The sequence below is a fragment of the Poecilia latipinna genome, unplaced genomic scaffold (assembly GCF_001443285.1).
Source record: "Poecilia latipinna isolate Pla-1442-1.1 unplaced genomic scaffold, P_latipinna-1.0 Scaffold779, whole genome shotgun sequence".
NCBI classification, from domain to species: Eukaryota; Metazoa; Chordata; class Actinopteri; order Cyprinodontiformes; family Poeciliidae; genus Poecilia; species Poecilia latipinna.
The window spans coordinates 43735-66329 of NW_015113395.1; the positions used below are offsets into that span (position 1 = coordinate 43735).

The window sequence follows — 22595 nt, forward strand, 5'->3', positions numbered from 1 at the left end:
TTTGTCCTATTAAAAATAAAAAAACCTTTAATTTTGTCAAGAACATTTTACAGAAGAACTGGAAAATATTTTAAATATTCAGAAAAAAATACAAATAAATGACTAAAACCATTAATTACATGGATTATGAAGTCTGTAAACAAAATATCCCTTCAAAAAAATTTAAACTGAAATTAAGCCTCAGAATGGAAATTATTGAGCTCCTTTAAATTTAATATGCGACTAATTGTTTATTGCTTAATATTTAAAATATCTTACACTGTTAAGTGTACTTTAAAAAATGAAAGTTTATTAATCTTTGAGAGGGTGAGCTTGCATTATTATGCCATTATCTATGTATTACTTAAAATATGCCTCAAAACATCAGTATTATTGCGTTGTAATAATTTCTAGGTCAATTTATGGTCCAGTTCAATTTGTTATTGTGACTAACCTCATTATAGGTGAAATAAGACATTTTTACCATATTACTGATCATAATATGGCACAAAATGTCTTATTCCACTCGTAGATTATTTCAATATTACTGGCTTATAACAAGCTCCTAAAAGTTGCTTGTAAATTATTTTTGTCTTATTTCAAGTGTACTAACATATTTACACTAGAAGTTAGACTAAAAATACTTTGGTAATATTTTGTGTTTTTGCAGTGCAGACTTCTTAAAGGCCCAATAACTCAAGTATTTCTGTGCAGTATTATTGTTTTTAAAAAAGCAACTTTAAAGCTTTAAATTTATTGTGTTTAATCATTGAAAACAAAGACAAAACGTCTCGTTTTTGTCTTCATCCAATCCAAACCGAGTTTGTTGTCGAGACCTTTTCCCGTATTTACAGTTGACTTCAGGAAACGTCGTCACCAGTGTGTCTCTGTACGGGTGGTTTGACGTCAAAACGTGTATTTTATAAACACAGCTAATAATCTTGTTGGTTATTTTTTAACATGTGAAAAAGCAGATTATTGGTCTGAAAAAAGCTCCTTATTTTACTCAGGTCTACTCAACATTACAACACTAAATGCCTTTTAAGCTCCAACTGCCTGTGTTAGTAATTTATTTTTAGCTGTTTAACAAGACAACAAAGAGGCAAACATGTTTTTTTTTTACTGTACTTATTTGTTTTGTATTTATTAATTACATTAAAACACATTTGATATGCATGTTGAGATCGAGTACATCTGTACATTCCTACTCAGGATGCTTCACTGACATTTAAATACATTTCTGACAAACATATATAACATGTAATACTCAGCAGCAGCAACTTAAAGTGCTACAACAGTTTCCTAAATGTTTCGCTACAGATTCCTGCGTCAGCTGAACCAAACAGCCAAAACATCGACTTTCAGAGGAATAGAAAATTTGGAGGTTTTTGTTCAAAGCAGATGATTCCTTAAACAGAATCGCTGATGAATGAAAAGGATAATATTCTGAAAACTTTAATCCAATTTTTTCATTTTCAGGGATAATTTTCACAGTTAATATAAACTGACACGGTTTTAGGCAAATTTAATTTAGTAGCATGAGAACAAGTTGGAAATATTAGGGCCATACTACAAAACAAATAAAAATAAGATTAAGAGAATAAACTCGCATGAGAAAGTCAATAATATGAGAATAAAGTCGTATTAAGTCATATTACGAGAATAAAGTTGTACGAAAATAGTTGTAATTTTACGATAAGCAATCCTTCGGTCTTCATGATAATTTTGAGTTCTAGATTTAACAGCTTTGTTCTTCCTCATTCCAGTCGGCTTTCTGTTGCTCCTTAAACAGAAAACTGTTCATTTCTTAAAGTTAAATTTCTGTTTTTTGTGTTGGGAAAGGGAGGAGAAGCCACGACTGTTGTAGATTCCACATGTTTGAAATGGAAAGGAAAAGGAAAATAATTTTATTTGTGTCGGCTGTTAAGAATTTATCAATTATTGTTAGATGAATTACAATCCAGAAGGACTACAATTCAAGACTATATGCATAAAATGCCAAAATCAAAACAGACTGCTGGATATTTGATAGATGGAGTTACCTGTTCTAGACTTTTGATAAAGTATTTGTCAGTTTTTGTTATTCCTTATGGGAAACTTTTGACTTTTTTTTGTCAGTTTCTTGTCAATGAACGTATATTTTGGCAATAATCTGGGTTTAAATGTTGTCAATGTGAGCTGTTAATCAAGTGGAAGAATTTCAAATTTTAGTTAAAATTATGCTGCATTCTATGGAAGCCCATTTCTGCCTATAAGAAAATATAAAAGCCCAACAGAAAATTTTAATTATAAGCTTTAAAGTTATAATCACAATAATAAAAATCATAATTTATAGTTTTAAAGTCATAATCATGAAAGTAAGTAATTTTGAGTTTTAACATCATAATCCAAATGGGAAATTATTTTAAATTTTACTGTCATAATTTTGAGTTTTAATGTTACAATCCAAACAATACGTCAATTGTCAGTTTCATTGTCATAATTTCACCTTTGTCATAATCATGACAACAAAATCATAATTTCAAGCTTTAAAGTTATAATCATGAGCAGTAATAATCCTACTTCTAATTACTAGTTAGCAGTAAGTAATAATTTTGAGTTTCAATGTCACAATTTCGAGTTTTAAATTCATAACCACAACAATAAAAGTCACAATTCATGTGAATTATCAAGAAAATTACGGGGGGTTTTTTGTTGTTGGTGTAAAGCTCGTCTCTACCAAGACCTTTTATGGCAGGAATAGGCTTCCATAGATATTGTGAACGCAGCAAATCAAAATGTAAAAGACAGTTGCAGGTTAAAGTGCTTTGGTGCTTTAAACCTTTTGTATTTTGAATGAATACAAATGATTTCATCAATGTCTCATAAACTGACATAAAAACAAAAGAGCTAAATGTAAAGTTTAAACTTAGTTTTTTGGAAATATGTTGCATTTAAAGAAAAATATCAGCATTCTTCCCCTTTTACGCCCTTTATTGTTTCTTTTTTTCTTACCAGTCCAAACTCAGTAGGACAACATTTTACTTGCAAAAATAAATATGCAGACATTTAGCTAGAGCTATGGCTATAATACATTATCTATGGCTTCTTTTATAACGCTATTACAGGATCTCTAGTGCACAAGCTAACCATGGCGTTGTAGCAAAAACATAAACCAGATGGTCTGGAAGGGACTGATATGTTACGACTTGTCTTTGCTACAGTTAATATGTGAAATATATTTGATCTGAAATCACACATTGGGTTAGCTTGTTTGTTTCTCAAGGCAGTGAGCAAAGCCTTTCACAGTGATGCATAGAAACGGCAGCAGAAGGTCCCCATAAAGGAAACTGTAAATAACTCAAGATAATAAGCAAAGGCCACAAAGCAAGCTAAATCTGTCTTAAAAGGCTGTAACTGGCTGGTTTGGTATAAATAAACGTGACTCATTTATTTACATTAGATAAATGAATGAATATATTGTAATTTTGTTGAAACTTTGTAACACTCTGACGATAAGACAACCGTGTGAGTCACAAAGTGTAGCTATAAGCCTAAAGTTATGTCAAATATTCAATAGTTTTAAACAAATTGCACAATTGATTTGAGCAAAAAAAAAGAACAACTGATTATTTACCCCTTGGAGCACTAAAATTAGCAATAATTTACAACTAAGTTAGAATATAAGTATATATATTTTACATATTTGAATTTATTTTATGTTTTGGTTGGGATTATTTAAGAGTAAATATGGAGATTCTGTGTTTTACAGCTTCAGCGAATCAAAGCTAAGCTAACAACTTCTCATAGTCAAGCTAGCACTCATTGGACTTTCCACAATGACTTAATAACAAAGAAACAGTATTGATTTTAAATGTAGGCATTATAACAAATGCAGGTTTTAGGAGTTTTAAAGTAGCATTGAATTTCCACAACACGATATCGCTAAAAGTACCAGCAGGTCTGATAGTTTTTTAATTTTTTATTAGCATCATAAAGATGCTAAAGTAGGCCAATTTTAAGTCAAAACAGCTGAATAATGTGTTCCACCAGCTCAGATTTAGGATTATAATTCAGTACATTCCACTGGTGGAACATTATTTGGGGATATTGCAGCATAATTATGCATCTTATCTGTAACTTTCTTCTTTATGTAGCAAGAAGAGTGAGTGAGTGAACATTTTCAACACATCTTTAGTAAAAACGTGTTGCATCTCCACAGTTATTTAGGACGTATTTTTGTTCTCGTTAAGACTAATCTAGAAAAATAAACTAAAAAAATGTTACAAACTCTTATATAATGTCATATTTTCTTCAGGGATCCAATGTATTCGATTAGAGCGGATATGTTTTACAAAAACAATGCTAAGCTAATGGCATAAAGTGACCAACATGTTAGCTTACTTTATGATTATAAAGTTGGATCACAGTTTAAACCTCCACACAGGTGATAATAATGTCCACCAGCACGTACTCTTCTCGACTAAAAATAAATAATCGATCACCTAATCGACAGCTAGCTGTTGACTGCGCGCCCACCGAGCGTTTTCGCATCGATAGCTTTGTCTTGTCTGTAAATGACTGATTCATTCAAAGATGCTGTCAACACTGGGGCAGGAGACTTTCTTTAAATGAGATCCGGTGAGATTTAAGCTGATTTGAAAGATGAAAGTCCTGCTTGTCAAAACAGATCAATACCACTTTCAGCTGCGCTATGCCTAATTTATCTTGAGGTCTAAATGGTGTAACAATCAAGAGCAAACCGAGGTTACCAAAGTCTAAAGTGAGGCTTTGTAAAGGGCTGATAGTGAGGATTAGCTGAGGATTAGCTGTACACCATTTCACTGAAATATTGACCTACGGAAGAACATTAGGGCCACTGGAAGAAAAAGAAAAGTCTTACTTTTTTTTCCAGAATGTTCACTTAAATCTCAGAATTATGATTTTAAATAAAAAAAAATTGACTTTAATATCATAATTTTGACTTTAATCTCAAAATATTCACCTTAAACTCAGAATTCTAACTTTATTCCCACAAATCTGACTTTTTTTTCTCAGAATCCTGACTTTTAATCTCAAAGTTCTGATATTAATCTCAAAATTCTGACTTTAATCTCAGTATTTTTACTTTTAATATCAGAATTTATACTTTTAATCTCAAATTTCTGATTTTAATCTCAGGTCAAAATTCTAAATCTCAGAATTGAATCATATAAATTAATTGAATCATATAAATCTGACTTTTATTGTCATAATTTAAACTTTTAATCACAGAATTCTGAATTTAATCTCAGAATTCTGACTTTTTTCCTCATAATTCTGAATTAATTTTTTCTACAAGCCCTAATAGCCCTCCGTATTCACCAGCTAATGCAGTGCTAGAACAAATAACATCAGTGTTCTTGCAAACTCTACTACAGAAGTCAACACTGGATGATTATACTTGGCAACATGCATATTTGGTACTGGTTTGCTACCTGCTACCGGCAGTAACGCCGACAAATTGGCGCTAATAATTTCCCCGTGGCGTCTCCGGTCCTTCGCTCAACCATGCAAAGCACAGAAGTCAAAGTCTGCAAAAGCCTCCTGTTGCTCCGCCGAGAGGCTGAAGGGCTTGGAGGGCGGAGACAGGACCGGCTGGAGCCGAGTGAAGTCGCTGTCAAAGTTGCTGACGTCTGTGGGCTCTTTGATCGACGGTACGAACGGCGGCGTTAACTTCCTGGCCATCAGGGCTTCCCAGTCGATGGTCTAGCAGAGTTGCACAAAGTCAAACTGGGTCAGACTTCCCCAGAAACAGAGGCAGGCAGAGAACCCAAAAAATTACTCAAGTAAGAGTAAAAAAGTATTTGGTAAAAAGTCTACTCAAGTACCGAGTAACTGATGAAATGATCAATCATTTAAGCTCAGCTCAGTAAAAATACTCCTTAAGGTAAATTTTAAAAAAAATCAAGTAAATCTAACTAGTTATTACCCAACTCTACCTTTCGTTGTTTGCCAACTGCCATTATAACAAATAAGAAAAAGGGACATTTTGCTGAAAGTGCGCAAACAACGGCGCTAAGTAGTTTTGCTACCTAGTTTTAATCTCAGAAAAACTAGGTAGCAAAGTGTAGCTAGCTACACTTTAGCTAGCTAAGTGTAGCAAAATTAGCTAGTTTTAGCTAGCTAAGTGTAGCAAAACTAGGTAGTTTTGCTACACTTAGTTAGCTAAAACTAGTTTTAGCTAGCTAAGTGTAGCAAAACTAGGTAGTTTTGCTACACTTAGTTAGCTAAAACTAGCTGGTTTTGCTACACTTAGCTAGTTAACTCCAATTTTTAGCCTTCGTTTCTCTTACACGTGAGAAAAGGTATAAAAATGAGTGGGAGAGCTGGACCAAGCAGGAAGATAAAAACATATCACTTTCAAACGCATATAAAGAATTCTCAATATATTTATAAATAAACATATGTTTGTAGTAGGTCGATCATTTTGAAAAAGTGGGAGGATTATAACAAGCTTTCATCCCAAAGGTCGTAGGTTAAAGTGCCTCAGCAGCATAGGTTGGCTTTAAATCGATGTGTTTCTTTCATAATGTGAATATTTAATAGCTTGAAAGTGTCATGGCTGAACTTCTGTTGGAGAAAATGAAACTGATGCGATTTACCTCAAAGAATTTCTCTCCTTTGACCTCGTTTGCGTCTCTCTCTCCGGCTCCAAGTCGTTTCAACGGGTTCTTCTTCAGCAGCTAAAAACAGAAAAGTTTCAGTTGAGACCCCAGTAGGTTTTTACTGTCTTTTATTCCAATTACAGCAACAAAGAGCGCCTCCTGGTGGAAGACAGGTAGAATTTGTTGGGGTTTTAGAGCCAACTGCAGCCCCCTCTCCACAACTTCAGTTCAAGAATACATTAAATAAATTGTTTTTACCAGAACAAAGACGTAATACGAGAATAAGTCACAATTTCTTATTATTGATGTTGTTTTTAACCTTTATGTGACCAGGAAAATCCCACTGAGATCACAGATCTTCTGAGAAACAGCGTTAACATGTGGGACGTTGAGTTATGTTTGGTATCAGTTTTATAAATAACAATCTTTTAACACATGAGAAACAAATTATTATCAGTAGCAATTATTATCAGAAGCAACTGTACAAACAACTATGTCTGTTTTAGAGAAAGGCCACATGGATTTGCAGAGCTGACAACTACATACAAGTTTATTCTCTTTAAAACAACCTTTTCTCTGGAAGTATTGCATCTTTATTCTGCTTTTATGACTTTATTCTTGTCATATTATGACTATATTTTCATAATTTATAATACTTTGTCTTTTTTTTCTTCACTGCCACAAACGTGCTAGAAACCTGTGCAGGCTACATCTAACAGGTTTAACAGGAAGCCTGCTGCTGCCACCTAGTGACCGGAGCCTTGTTTACCGGTCAAGCATGAATAAAGACAAAAAGAAAGTCTTCATAACTCTCATCCCCAAATGCTAATCTTCAATAGCATTGAAGGTTTCTTTTTTTGGTGTTAAAGGTGACCTACTATTCTCCGGTGATCATAGTTTTAGGACACAAAACATGATTCTACATCAATTTTTGCACAAAATAGTTTCTAGATAATGGCAACAAGTGGTTTCTGGATGGTAGGTCAACAACAAAACTTATCTTTTCTAGTATACAGCGGTAAAACCAGCTGACCAAACATACCGGAACTCTGCCAGGGTTGCTAGGCAACGGGCAGTGCCTTCTAATTTGTGACGTTACATTCTGCAGGTTTTTAAAATGGCTCATTTTCCAGACAACAAAAAACATGAACTTATTGCCTAAAAATGGCTGGGTGTCTGTTTTAAAATGTGAATTTTGCATAATAGGTCCCCTTTAATGAACTTAATTTTTACTGGAGTTAGGTGTCAGAAGACTTTTGTCTTATTTTCTGTCCTGTCCTGCAGGGTTTCTGAAAAGCCCAAGAAATTTACTTTCACAAGTGGAAAGCATTTCTGTTCTTAATGACCATCAGATTTTTTTTGTATTAATATTTCTGACCAAGTTAATTTGTCCCGTTAACCTTCTGCATGATGGAGACGGCATCAGCGGGAAGAGACGCTGGATACTGCACATCGTCATTAACGATGCTGTCAAAGACTTCTTCTTCATCTTCACCAGGAAACGGAGACTAGCAGGAAGGCAGAGCAATGCTGAGTCAGCCTTTATGTTACGAACGATCGAGTTGTTAAAGTTTGTCTTTAAAATGTTTGTAAAAACTGAGCAGATATTCCACCAACCTCTCCAACCAGCATCTCGTAAATGAGGACGCCCATCCCCCACCAGTCCACAGCGCGGGTGTAGGTGTCATCAGTCAGAACCTCTGGGGCGAGAAACTCTGGAGTCCCACAGAAGGTCGAGGTCTGATCTCCATGGCCCATCCCTGCAGAAATATCATTTTGATCTTTTACCAGTCCAAAAATAACAGAGTACTTATTAACTTACCAAACATGTAAGGAGTTAAGGAGAAAAGTGAACAATGATCTTTTAAAAACCTCCAAAAATCTAGAAATACACCAAGCAATGATAAATAAATTGATGTGTAATAATTTTACCTTCTTTACAAAGTCCAAAGTCTGTGATTTTAACAAATCCCTCAGCATCCATGAGTATGTTATCCAGCTTCAGATCTCTGCACAAACCAAAGAGGGCGTACAATAAAAACAATACTGGGTTTTGGATGCTGTGACGTCGCTTCGGCCAGTTGGACCTACCGGTAGATGATTTTATTCAGATGCAGGAACTCTAAACCCAGCAGGACACAAGCTGAGTAGAACCTGAACAGAACAGCAGTTTGTTAAATCACAAACAATAATAGTAGTGTAAAAAGCAAAAACAAGCAAACATGAAAACAAGAAAATAGTTGAAAAAATATAAATTTCAAGTTTTTGGCTAAGGACGTAGACAATTAATTGACTTATGATTAATTTTTGATTAGTGGTTAACTAGATTAAAATTAGTTCCAATTTATTAATAACGTCAACTTAAATCTTCTTTTAGCGTTGTAGTTTGGCTGCCATCCAGCAGAGGGCGCCACTGGTTATCTTTAAGTGGAGCCAGTTGATACAGAAACAAATATGGTGAGATGATACCAAAATGGAAAAAAAAAAACGGTCCAGAGTCCGGGATGAAAAATGCAATTCATGCAGTTCAATTTTGAAATCTAAACACTCAACAAGCTCCTTAAGTTTTATCTTTTATTTTTCCATCCAGAAACTTTAAGAGAATCCTATTTTGTTATTTTTTTTATTTAATGTGAGAAAACAATTATCTGTTTATTCAGTCAGTATTTAATACAATTGATTAATTAATTGTTTTAATTTTATTATGGTTTTTTTTTTTAATTCAGCACATTATAAAAAATTGAGCCCTTTACATTATGGGAAGACGGTCAACCCTCCTGAAACAAGAGAAACTCAGGTTTTTAAAAAAAATGGCCGCCTATCAACTAATTGTTAGTTGATGATGAGATCAATCAACTGTAGATTAAGTAATTAATCATTAACTTGCATCCCTAAACACAATGAAGACGAGGAGTTTGTATAAACCTGGTCTGAGCTTCTGAGAAGACGTCAGTGTGGATGTGGATCATCAGGTCGCCGCCGGGTAGATACTCCATGACAAAACAGACGTGGTCAGCGGTCTGGAAGCAGCCGTGAAGGTAGACCAGGAAGGGGTGTCTGGAGGCGTTGATCATCTCAAAGATCCGTTTCTCGCTCATAAGGCTGAAGAAAACCAAACCAGCATTCAGGCAAACACAAACATCTGAGTGAGATTTCTGGAGCGAAGTGGTGACTTTAGGAGGCCATTTTAGGTCCTTTATGTCAGAGGAACAGCAGAAAAACCTCAGAGGAGTTCAGTCTGAGGTTCAGGAAGTGACCAATGTGTTTTAAACATCTACCAGGTAGGATAGAGAGGACCATGACTAACTGGAGATCCATCCATCCATCCATCTCTCCATCCATTTTGCTTCTGGACAGGAAACAGACATTTCTTCTCGTTGATTCTGGGTTCGTCTCAATGGGACGTTACCAGAACGTCTCCAAAGAACCAAGGAATCATGATTTTCCATAATAAAACAGACTAACTGTTTCTCATTACTGAAGGGAGCCAGCTGAACCTATTTTACCTTTGTTTTAATACAGTCAGGTCTTCTGAAGCTTCACTCACCTGTCCACTTCATCACGAGTCACAATGTCTCGTTTCTTCAAGGCTTTAATGGCGTACAGTCGTCCTGTCTTCTTGAATTCGGCCAGTAGCACCTATTTATAAAACAACACATTAAAAACATCAGGGATGGAGTTTTTTTTGTTGTTGATTTCAGAGGAAGAAGATGTTATCTGTTACCTTTCCAAAGTGTCCTCTTCCCAGAACTGAAGTATATTTAAAATCTTCAACCTTCATCCTTTAGAGAAACAGCCATGCAGACAGAAACGGCCATGTCTCATTCTGGTTCACTTTATAAGACAACATCTGCATGAACATCTGTGCATGTGATTGTGTTTACTTCAGAGGAGACACGGGCTGATCCTCACATTCTTCTGCAGTGTTTGGACTGGATGGTGGGTGTATGGAAATCTGCAAAAAAACAAAATAAAAACACATTTTTGTTTGTTTTAAACATACAGTCTTATCAATCTGATTGTTAAATTTTGATCAGAGCAATTTGTTCATGTGTCGACCATTCATCCATTCATTCATGAATCCATGGATGGATGGATGGACATAAAACTCATTTAGAGCCACAAGTGCAACATAAACTTTAGTGAAAAGACAAAATAGAAGTTTAATAAATATCTGTTATAGAAAATGCTGGGATATTTTTTAAAAATTGCCAATTTATTTCTGTTCCTATGTTTTAAAACTAAGACAAAATCTGAACTATTTACAAAAAGAGGACTGATACAGTTTCTTCTATGAGATGTTGATGTTTGTGGAAAATGATTCAATAATAATAAAATAAATTTCAAATGTAACGAAGAGATAAAAATAAAAATACTGAAACTTGTGTCATACTGTTAATGCAAGGTTAAGCAAGATATAAAATAAAAATCTCATATAAAAATGTTGGCTATATACTTTTTTACTCACATTTTTATTGTGGAAAGTCCAAAAAGCCACTTGAAACAAGTCTTAGATACTCAGATCTTTAAAACAAACTTGGAGTTAAATAACAGGACTGAAAAGTTTCAAAGTAAATTTCTTTTGTATGAATAAAAACTAAATTTGAAAGTTACAGAACCACATGATTTAGTTAGGAATTTATTGGTTTTTATTCCAGAACGTTTATTTACCAGTTTTTCTTGCAGTGCAGGCACTGATGTCTTCTCTTCTTTAGTGATGATGTTTTCTTGCTGCTTGATGTCGATGGGAGGCGGCTGATCCTCAGAGATGCTCAGTCTAAGTAGCGGAGTTTCGCTGAATAAAGAAACAACTTTAGATCTGTTACTTGTAATTATTTAATTGAAAACTATATATTGACAAAATAAGTAACATTTTCAGGTCAAAATCCCCTTTGTGCTGCTAAATTATTGATGAAATAGACAAATGAGCTCAACAACAAAGATATTTATTTATAATTAATTTATTAAGTAGGTTATTCAATCATCAGATTGGTGCAGAGTGCTGTTCTATCCGTCAGATTTACAGTCGTACCAGAAACAAATACAAATGTTCTGACCGGAATTTCTGTATGTAAAAAAATGTGATTAATTGAGATCAGCAAACTGCAGAACATGATATCACTCAGTGGAAAGCAGACAAAATTTAAAAAGGGTTCCTGTAAATTTGACCTGTACATTTTTAAGACCGTTTTAAAACCAATATGAATGGAATTTATAATGGTCTTAAATGGTTATAATGGTTTCAGAGCATTCTCTTATAATACATACAAGAGTAAAGTCCTAATATTGCCATAATAAAGTCATAATATTATTACTTTATTCTCTAATTTCATTGCTTTATCTTTGTAATTTTATTTTTTTTCTTAACATGTATAATACTCTGTAATATCACCCAACTAACTAGCAATAAATTTACACTTTCCCACGATAAGCGCAAAAAAGTTGCAAGTGCATATTTGCAGCTAGCTAGCTGTAGCCTGAACCTCCTCCAGTCAAGGAACATAACAAGATGTCTGCACACATCTAAAACATTTGCGTAACAATTCTAAGACTTGTTATGAGCTTATTTAAGATCAATTCACATATTTTGAGAATTTAAGACATTTTATAACCTCAATTTTGAATACATGAATTAAAGACTTCTGGGCGCTGTAGTTTCTGACCTTGGCAGTGAAGACGTCGGATCAGGCTTCCTTTCCGTCGGATTCGGAGGACTGTGTCCGATCAGGTCCGAGGTTGTGGAGAGATGCGAGCTGAAGGTGGCGAAGGAGCTGTAGTGAGGAAGGATGCTCATCATCAGATGGCCCCAGGTGGCAAAGTTCATGTTCATCTGAGCAGCTCGGAGGAAATTCTTTCCTGAGGAATAAAAAACAACAACCCACAATTAAAAAAAAGATGGTTTAAACAGAAGGACTGGTGCAGAGCTGTTTGTTTCTACCTCTCTCTTTTGTGAAAATGCATCGCTGACGTCTCAGTTTAGGCTGCCGCTCCACCACGGTGTCGATGAACTGAAACTATATGTGTTTACATTTATTCTCCTCGTCAATGCTTCAAAAAGTAATGATGTACCATCAAGTTCTTCCTCTCTTGGTTACCTGGATGTGGAGGAGGCCTTGCGGCTCCAGATTGAAGCCCTGGTTGTAGTCTGGGTTCCCCATTAACTCCTCCAGACGCAGGATCTTGACCGCACACATCGTCCTCAGGTGCCGCCAGAACACGCAAACCTCCAGCTCTCGAGACTGTCAACAGATTGTCAACAGATGCAACACACATTACCTGAATTACTTAAGGGTTGAACAGGAGGACATGTATATCTACAAAAAACTACAAAAAGTGTCTTCTTAAACTTAAATTGTAACGGTAAAACAAGCAGAACGACTGGGTTCGGAAGAGATAATTAGTTTAAAACTGGAGGTGTAAGGCTGACACCTGCTGGTCTCAAATAAAACTACAACTTGTAGCAGTGCAAACAGTGTTTGGTACAGCAGCGCCCCCTGCTGTTTCACAGCTTATACAGGAAATTCTGCAGAAATCCAAATGCTTTCAGAGATAAAACAATTTTACAAAGAAAACTCACAATCAGTCATTTATTCTGGAATTGTTACATCTCACCAAAAACTTGGAAAAATCTATTAACTTTATCATTTATTTTCACTAAGGTCTGAGCATATTATTTTAGTCTTTAGAGAGAGTATATGAGTGAAGGCAGAAGACTGGAAATTAATCCAATTATTAATATTCACAAATGTAAAATTTTATTTACAGTTTTGGTTAAGAAAATCAAACTGAATTTATCCACCATTTTAAGGGTAGAAACAAAAATGTTAAATACACATATGAATGTCATTGAATATTTTTCATTTATCATAATGTCTGTAACATCTGTGTTAATTTTTTTTTTACTAATGTATTTATTTTATGCAATGGCTAAAAGGCAAAATTTCAGATAGAAAAAAAACACTGAGTAAATTTCTCCCAAAAAACTCTCAGAACTTTTCTAGAAAAACAAGGTCATAAGTCATAAATTTGAAGGAAAAAACTCTTTCAAATTTAGATGTTAACCTCAGAAATTTTCTAGAAAAACTTATAAATTCCTGTGAAAAAATTGAAAACTTGAGAAAAAAACTGAGATTCTGAGACTAATCTAATTTTTTTTTAATTTCTCAAAACCTCAACTTTATCTCATTATCTGAGAATAATTTTGTGCAAACAATGTAATAGCCCATAGACTAATCCCAAACTGTTCAATGAAGCATAACAGGTCACCTTTAAAGCACAACTGAATCTTTACAATATATACAATAAGAATATGTTGAAACATGTTGTTGTTGATTGTGTTGCCTTCAGGGACCTAAAAGGTATTCTGCTGTTGTTGTTATTCTTTGGTTCAGTCTGAAACAGAATGATTGAATTAAAGACAGAGAAATGCCGGTCTGGGTGTGGGTGGCATGCGGTGGAGCGACCATGAGAAATGACTCACAAACACTGAGCGCTCCAAACAGGATGAAAAACACTCAGTAGACCTTTTTCAGTGTATTTTTTAATGTTTTGTCACAAAATAGACACATATCTGACAGCATTTCTGATACTTGTCATCTGAAAGGTGGCGACTAGAAACCAGCAATGCACCATTCTTCAAAGCACATCCCAGACTATTTTTACCTGACAGAGAGGAAAAACAGTGATAACTCAAAGAGAGGCAGACTGATTTATATTTAGTTTGCAACACGAGTCACTGTATAATCTAAAAATTTAAGCCCTTGATACAGACTTTAAGCTGCTGCAGAAGAGTGTGGACGCCTGAAACAAACACGCTTTCTACTTACCAACATCTTTAACTCTATGTATGTTAAGCTGTACCTGTACGCATCTTAAAGCCATTATGGCTGCGGTCAGATATAATGGCCTGTAAAAGCTGAGCTAACAATAATAGCCTCATTAAGCCACCACTTTCTCAGTTTTTCCTTTAAGAAATGTCTCACTGACTGATCAGACTGATCAGATTGGAATCTGATCAGTGTGCACTTAGTGGACGGATAATTTAGTCATTATCTACTCTCCCAAAAATCTTTCGAAATAACATTTATACCACAATAATCTGAAGAGTTTGAGTCAGATCAGAGGTCATTATAGCACTGAAACAACTTGGATGAAATTTGATATTTTTATGGACTCAAATAATCGACTTGGATCCATATTTGGTTATTTGATGAAATCAGTTACAATTTTCCCTTATAGAGGTCCGAGCATTCAAGGTAACAGCTTATTTAGATCATTCCAGTTTGCTAGTAATAGTGGTAAATATGTGTTAGTTATGGAGTACCACAGGGTTTGGTACTTGGACCAGTCTTTTTTATTCATAGTTTGTCTAAAATCTTTAGGTAAAACTGATATAAATGTCAAACGTTATGCAGATGAGACACTCTTATGTTAATTCAGAAACTCAGGTGAAACCCATCAGTTTATTACAAACATGTGTAATAAAAGTGTGAGTAACTCTTAATTTTAACTCTTTTTAACCAACTTTCTGCATTCACTCGCCCTGGACAGTAATAAGTTGACGCCTAGTGTGCGTCACTGGGCGTATTTGTTACTTCTATGCTGAATTGCTTATCATAAAGAAATTATTGTTGCCCATGTTTCCTCCTGTCCCTGATTGGTTGTTTTGGTCGGGAGCGTTGCATTTTTCTTCTGAGTAAAATTAGCTCAGAGAGGAGGTGGAGGTGATTAATTTTTCACAGATTATCTGTCTCATAACCTGCACAACATGGTGACAGTTTTAACAAAGATGTAAAAAACATATATTTTTTAATAAAAGTTACATATAATGCAGCTTAATGTCTCTTAGGCTTTCTTTTTCTTGTTATATTTTTACATGTGTGTGAATCTTCTATTTAGTCACTTCAGAACCGGACTCACCCGCTCCAGCTGGATGCAGAACACCTGATCCCAGCTGAGGCCGCCGGCTGCAGCCCAGCGCGTCCGGCCGACGACCCGGCCGTCCAGCCGCAGCACCGCTCTGACCTCGGCTGTGAGACAGGCAGCAGACAAACGGTAAACAGCAGCTTTTTTCAGTTTTAATTAAAGCAGTTTCTCTCTGAACGCAGACGCAAACAGAAGCCTGTCTGATTTTCAGAGCCCATGATGACATCATGTTTGTTTACCATTTAATTTGCTTGTGTTTTTCAGAGAAAGTCGGAACATTTCTGAGAAATGAAATGCACCACAGACCCTGATTCTGACAGATAAACCTTCACAGACACAGTTCCTGCTTTAAAATCAATGCTGGGTAAAGGCTTGTCACAATAAGCAATAAATCAATAATTGTGTGATAAATTAAAATGAGCTCAATCATTTCGATTTGAATGATTTATTTTTCAGTCTGACCTATCTCTTTACTACAAAAGGATTAGGGCCAGCAGGAATTCTGACTTTAATCTCAGAGTTTTGATTTTAATAATAGAATTTCTCAAAATTTCAGCTTTTTGCTCAGAATTATATTTTTTTTTTTTCAGAATTCAAATTTTAATCTCACTTTTGGAAGATTAAAGTCAGTATTCTGAGAAAAAAGACAGGTTTCTTTTTTGTCTTTTTTTAATTTGCCTTAATTGTCTTTCTTACTTCTCCAAAATTTTTATTTGGAATACAAATTTGAAATGTTAAAATTTATTTGCAAGCTGGATTTCGGGGTTTGTGATTTGACTAACTCTTAATGTTTTATACAGAAGGAAGCAACAAGTCATTCTCCTGTTCCTGTGCTTTTATTAGTAGTATAACTTCTGAATTAACTGTTCATATTTTCCCATTAACAGATGCAAACATAGCAGCAAGTGAAGCTGAAACTGAAAATGTACAGTTTAAGATTTAAAATGTTTTACTCACTGAGCGATCCGTCAGTCTTATGAGAAGCAGCCGAACCGTTTTCAGAGGGAACCAAAGGATTTTCCTGCTCCGAGTCTGACTGGGGTTTCAGTAAATCCTCACATCCCAGCAGTCTCAGTTCAAGATTCCCTAAAGGAGAAGAAGAGAAAGAAGAGGAGGAATAATCTCAGTTTCTTCAAACAAACTGTTTAAGCCCCGCCCACGTGTTTCCATTATCCTGTAAGGAGTCTCAGTGTGACCAGAAAAGAATCTGCACTTCAAAATAAGACCTTTAATTTGAATAAATCTCCCAGAGTTGAGCCTCTAATCAGTCCCCTCTGGAGAGAGAGTCATGCTGAGCCACTCCATTTGCTTCGTTTCACCTCTGAATTAACTGCCGTGAAGCTCAGAATCACCTCAAGTGTTTCCACTCTCCTCAAACTCTTTCTCATTATTCTCCTTTGACAGATCTGCTCCTCATTACATCATCAAAAGATTTTTTTTTTTTAGCCTCGAGCTCAGACAGAGACCGGCTTACAAGTGAACTGTCCAAAACGAACGGATTACACGTCCTGATTATCTGCCGCCAGCAGTCAGCGGGCGGTAAGTCATGTTCACACTCACACACCCTGAATGACCCTAAAATACACCGAATATTAAACACAAAACGACCCCAAGAAAACATAAAAAAAACAAAGATGATTTACCAGAACAGGCAGCTTGGTTGTAATTTGATTAAATCTTACTATATAAATAAATTAATACTAAAAATAATAACCATTTTTATTGTTATCTTATAATATTAGCATACAAAGTAAAAATATTTATAATAAAAGCATAATAAAAGCAGAAATATGCTTTTACAATAATAATAACTGTTGTTATTGTTGTTGTTATTGTTATTATTATTATTATTATTAATAAATATAATAATATTATTATATTATATTATTATTAATAATAATAATAATAATAATAATAATAATAATAATAATATTGAAATTATTATTTGCATAATAATAGAAATAATTTATTTTATTACTATTATAATGTCCACTTATTATAATATTATGGAAGTAATAATATTATAATGGAAATAATAATATTATTTTCCATTATTTTTATCCTGTGCTGTGCAAAGACTTGTAAAGCAAATAAATCAGAAATGTGAAATTAGACATTAAAACTGACTTATTTTGGTTTAAATGGAGCAGCAAATCTTGTGTTTTTGATTATAATTTTCCTTTTATCAGGAAAATTAAAATAATATTTCAACAGAAATTCACGGAATGTACATACACAAATGTACATACCTCCTGAACGGAGCTGTATTTTATATAACATTCATTACCAAAGCCTAACATTAAGAAAATTCAGTAATCACTTGTAATAAGATGTTAATTGACAAGTCAATTAGTTTATTTTGCCTCTAACTGGTTTGATTAAAATATTTTTTTCTTATCTGGTCTATTTTCTCAGTCAGCGGTTACCAGTTAGAGACGCAGGTCGGACGGGAATGATGGACGGCGAGGTTGGGAGCGGACGCAACGATCTGCGGTCTTCAGGCGACGCCGTTCCCTCCGGAGGATCGATCGCCTCCGCAGGAAGCCGTGGAGAATCGTGGTTCTGTTCCTGCAGGCATTTCTCCAGGGATAATCGGAGAAGTTCAAGCTTCTGGGAGGATTCCTGCACCCGAACTCGAGCCTGGAAGGTGGAAAAGCTTCAGATTCTTTCATATCAAACATTCATGTAATTATTTACCTCATTACTTATTGATAATTTATGTAATTATATATAACTCGTTTGGTGATAAAAAAAAAGTGTGAGGTGTTGTTTTTTGGCAGTATCAGAAATGGTTTATTTCACAAAACAGCAATGGAAACAATTTAATGCATCACATAAGTCACGTGATCTACAACAGGATGTTGCTACTGGCAGAAACCATGAAGAAGTAATGACTTATTGCGTGACAAACTTTTTCACCTGTGATTTTAATTGCATTTCTTATTTAAGGGAAACGTCACAATTGCAAAATTATGATTTTCTTTCGACATTAGTGGAATATTGACAAAGTTTTACGCACATTTGTAAAGGAAATGCAGCTACTGTTACAGTAATCAATGCGACTCAATATAAACACGTGGATTAGTTTCTCTTGATTTAGATGGGAGATTACTCTTTTAATCCTAGAAATGTTCTTCAGGTGATAGAAGCCTGACTTTTTAACTGCCTTTATGTGGCTCGGAATGTTCAAGCAAAGATTTTTGAAGCTGATCTCAAGTTTCCAGCCGTAATAAATGAAGATGTGTGTTGACTCTAGATTGTTCCTCTTTAGGTTCAAAGATAATAACTTCAGTTTTGTTTCTGTCCAGCTGGTGAAAGTTGTGGCACATCCACACATTTATCTGTTCTAAACTCAGGTGCTCAGATGGGTTCAGAGTCACCTGATGACCGATAATGAATATGAGAGGTCCCAGGAGCGAACCTTGGGGAACCCCGTATGTGACTTATGTTTGATCCAATGAGAAGTTACCTATTGACACAAAGAAATACCTGTTCTTTAGGGAAGACTCAAACCATTGATTAGGTTTAGGGATTCGGTTAGTAAATGAAGATTTCATTAAAAACATTTGACAAAAACTCAGAAAACATTATAAAACTGTAAGTGGGCGGCATCTTACCTCAACCAGAGGATTCTGGTCCAGCTCTGAGATGCCCTGCAGCTGCTTCACCACGTCTTTGTGCAGCGCCAGCGCATCGGTTTCTCTCTGCATGTAGTGCTGCAGCTCTGCCAAGCGAGCGTCCGCGGGACTGACAGCTACAGGAGACGTTTCTGAGAGAAAATGGAGGATAAAGGTGAAGCTACCAGCTCGGTTGATAGTTTCCTCTAATATTTCCATTAGCAAAGAAAACACTGAAGCGTCATTTATGAAATTGTTCTAACACAATCCGAAGCTACGTCTTTCAAAAAAGGCAAATGGAAACATCAGATTTCTGGCTTCCTGTTTACTTTTTTGGGATTATAATCCTTGAAGAGATGCATTAAATCATATTTTATCCCATTTATATGATGAATGTAAGGAAGCCTCAGGAGAATAATATTACAGTGATGCATTACTCTAAGTACTTAAGTCACATTTGTTGAATATTTCATGAACATTTGTAGGTTCAGTGAAGCAGATTCCAGCTGTCTGTCAATCTGATCCAAACTCTGAATTTATTTGATTATACGTCTTAAATTTAATGTTGTTTTTGGACACAGAGTGTTTTTTTATTGCTGCTGCAATATGTCGTAACAAACTGTTTTTGATCTTCATATTGGTAAATACATGATTTATTTAATAGATTTCACATTTTTTATGTAACAGAATATACAAAATAAAACAAGAAGAAGGAAGTGATGCTTGTTTTCCTTGATAAATTATATCACAATTATTTTCCTCCACTATTAAAGTATTTTAATTTCACCAAAAGAACATTTTTATGTCTTGTTAAAACAAAAAACAAAAAAAAATCATTAACTTAATTTAGAGAAACAATAAAATGTTTTTTTTTCAAAGACTTTTTTAAACTAACATGTGTTTTTTTGTTTTGTTTATTTTACTGTCATATAGTTTCAAATCTAAACAACCTGAACAAAGACCTGAGATTAGATGAATTTACATAGAAGATGTTAATCTCTGAGTGTTGTTGGTTTTTTGTATGATGCTGAGAAAAAAAAATCTGAAAATTTGAGATCAATCTGAGAAATTTTTTGGGGGAAAAAAATTTCCGGAATTCTTTCTTGAAAATTTCTGAATTTAATCTCAAAATTTCTGACTTTATTCATGCAAATGTTAATCTTCTCACACGTGGACAATTCTATGTTTTTTTCTAGATTTCTGAAATCAATCTCAAAATTTCAGATTTTTATCAAGTAAATTTTCAACTTTTCAAATTCAGAAATTTCCGTGTTTTTTCTAGCACATTTTCAAGATTAACCTCTAACTTTCTGATTTCTTTTTTTGAGCTAATTTTCAACTTTTAAACACCATGTCTTTTTTTAGAATTTTTTTTTACCTCAAAATTTAAGTCCCTTGTTATGCAAATTTTAGACTTCTGAAGCCCAGAAATTTCCAAGTTTTTTCTAGAAAATTTCTGATGGTAATCTAAAAATTTCTGAATTTTCTGGCTGAAATTTACTCCTCCATTGGTTGTTTTTAATTTATAATCACACTAATAATCTGCTGCAGATATTTGCACTATAACTAGACCAAAAATACTTGGTAAGATTTTGTGTTTTTGCAGTGTTCTGCCTCCTTTAAAGTTTATAAAATAAAGCAGAAACATGAATCGATCTTCTGTTCCCACTTTTAGGAGTTTTAAGTTTACTCCCTCTGACTGTACTGACCTCCATCAGCAGGGATGTTTTGGTTTCCTCCACCTTCTCCGCTGCCGCCACCAGCCTGGGTGACTTTGATAATTTGCAGTCGGATCAGCTCGATCTTGGAGCGGCTGTCCTGCAGCATCTGCTGAGCTGTGGACAACATCTGATCCAGGATAGCGACGGCACATCAAGAGGTGTCAAGCCTCGCTTCTTCCACACCGACAGCTCAGCGCGTTTCGAAAACAGAGCAGCGATCCTTCAGCAAAACGGAAAAAACAAACAAACAAACATGTGGACAAGAGAACGGACACGCAGAAAGTGAGAACAACAAGTTCCAGCCAGGTGAAAAACAGGATGACTGTGCAGTTTGCTCACCTCGGGTTTGATTTCTCGCTCCTTCGCCTTTGTAAACACTAATTTGTCATCCTATGAGTGGGAGTAGACGGGGGTGCATCTCAGGTTGCAGCCTTCCACCTTCACTATCCTTGAAACACAACAAGTCCTCGGACGTAACGGTGCGTTCACAGACACCCTCGGATCAATCAGCGCCTACATCCTGGGACTGTTGTGATGTTTGTTTTCACCTCCCTGCAGCTTCCTCTGCAACATCCACTTCCCTCTGCATCCTCATCTTCTTCTGCTCCGTAACCAAATCCTCCCACCCTCCCTCTCTCTCTTTCTCTTCCTCTCTTTTGCTCTTGTCTTTTTAAGAGGGATTTCTTTCTGCACAGAAAGGCGCTGCTGGCTCCGTTCTGACACCGCCGATTGCTTGCTCTGGGCTCAGCATTGGCCGCTGCGTGACCACATGTTCCCTTCCTGCCACCAACCAAAAGGCAAAACTGCTGCTGCTGCTGCTGCTCAGTTTGGGACGGAGCAGAGATCAGCCTGCAGTGTTTGGGATATTGCTTTAATCTGCTCTTACACTAACACGGAGTGAGAGATCTTAATGTTGATTGCTCACAGCGTTCAGGCGGTGGGAAGTGCGGAAGCCGCTGAACGGTTTTCAGCTGGATTTGCTGAATTCCCACAGTGACTTTTAGACAAGGACACACAACAACAAGCAGCCTTCTGGTTGTTGTGGTTCTCCTCCTCATGATTTATTAACATGAGGAGACACAATTGACAGAAGACATACCAAGGCAGAAATCACAGATTAATAAATGAAACAATAAAAATCTCAGATCATTTTCTGGGATGTCAATTGGGAAACTGATGTGCTGCAAGTGTTATGAAAAATATGCATACCTAAAATAAAAAGAATGGATGGATAAACAAATAGTCGGATGGATGAATGAATGGAGATGGATGGATGGATGGATGGTTGGGGTATAGAGAGATAGAGTAAGTACAGAATAATTTCTTGGACAGAAACCTGTTCTAACATAAGAATTACTTTTATAAGTTTTATATTTAACAAACGTGATTTGGAAATGTTTCTTTTGCCTGGATTTGTTATTTTTTGTTTGTATAATTTTGTTTTATAAAATACCAGAATTTAATAATCAATTTAGATTTTTGTCTATTTATCTATCATTTCTAAATATTAAATCAGACGATCTGATCAGTTACTTGAGTGGCATTTTTACACAATTTTACTCTTACTACTATTGCTGACTGAAAAATAGGCTGAAGTAGTGGTAGTGAGTATTAGTTATAGATAATGTTTAAATTAGTTATAGATAACTATAACTAATGTTTAAATAAATACGGATGGGTTAATGTACTTACCAAATAAATGGTTTGATGTTAAAGAAGTCTCAACA

The 22595-nt window shown here is 35.2% G+C and overlaps 1 protein-coding gene across 1 annotated transcript; it reads right to left on the reverse strand.

Moving 5' to 3' along the window:
• Positions 1 to 5063: 5063 nt before the first annotated feature.
• On the reverse strand, positions 5064 to 21989 carry LOC106955947 (serine/threonine-protein kinase N2-like). The gene is made up of 20 exons (XM_015046401.1): positions 21208 to 21989; positions 20857 to 21088; positions 19148 to 19299; positions 17957 to 18170; positions 16488 to 16616; positions 15525 to 15634; positions 12701 to 12844; positions 12544 to 12619; positions 12269 to 12461; positions 11277 to 11400; positions 10490 to 10560; positions 10330 to 10387; positions 10153 to 10244; positions 9531 to 9707; positions 8697 to 8759; positions 8538 to 8614; positions 8223 to 8365; positions 8006 to 8113; positions 6603 to 6683; positions 5064 to 5706 (listed from the first exon to the last, which is right to left on the reverse strand). The coding sequence occupies exons 2-20, from the start codon at positions 20993 to 20995 to the stop codon at positions 5503 to 5505; spliced, it is 2355 nt and encodes a 784-aa protein (XP_014901887.1). The 5' UTR covers positions 20996 to 21088; positions 21208 to 21989; the 3' UTR covers positions 5064 to 5502.
• Between the last annotated feature and the right edge of the window lie 606 nt (positions 21990 to 22595).

Excerpts from the sequence above, each read along its gene's own strand:
- LOC106955947 (XM_015046401.1), bottom strand. The coding sequence starts at position 20,995 with ATGTTGTCCACAGCTCAGCAGATGCTGCAGGACAGCCGCTCCAAGATC. Across the intron at positions 10,561-11,276 it reads CTGCACTGCAAGAAAAACTG|ATTTCCATACACCCACCATC; the intron begins GTAAATAAACGT and ends GTTTTTTTGCAG. Across the intron at positions 8,760-9,530 it reads TTCTCAGAAGCTCAGACCAG|GTTCTACTCAGCTTGTGTCC; the intron begins GTTTATACAAAC and ends TGTTCTGTTCAG.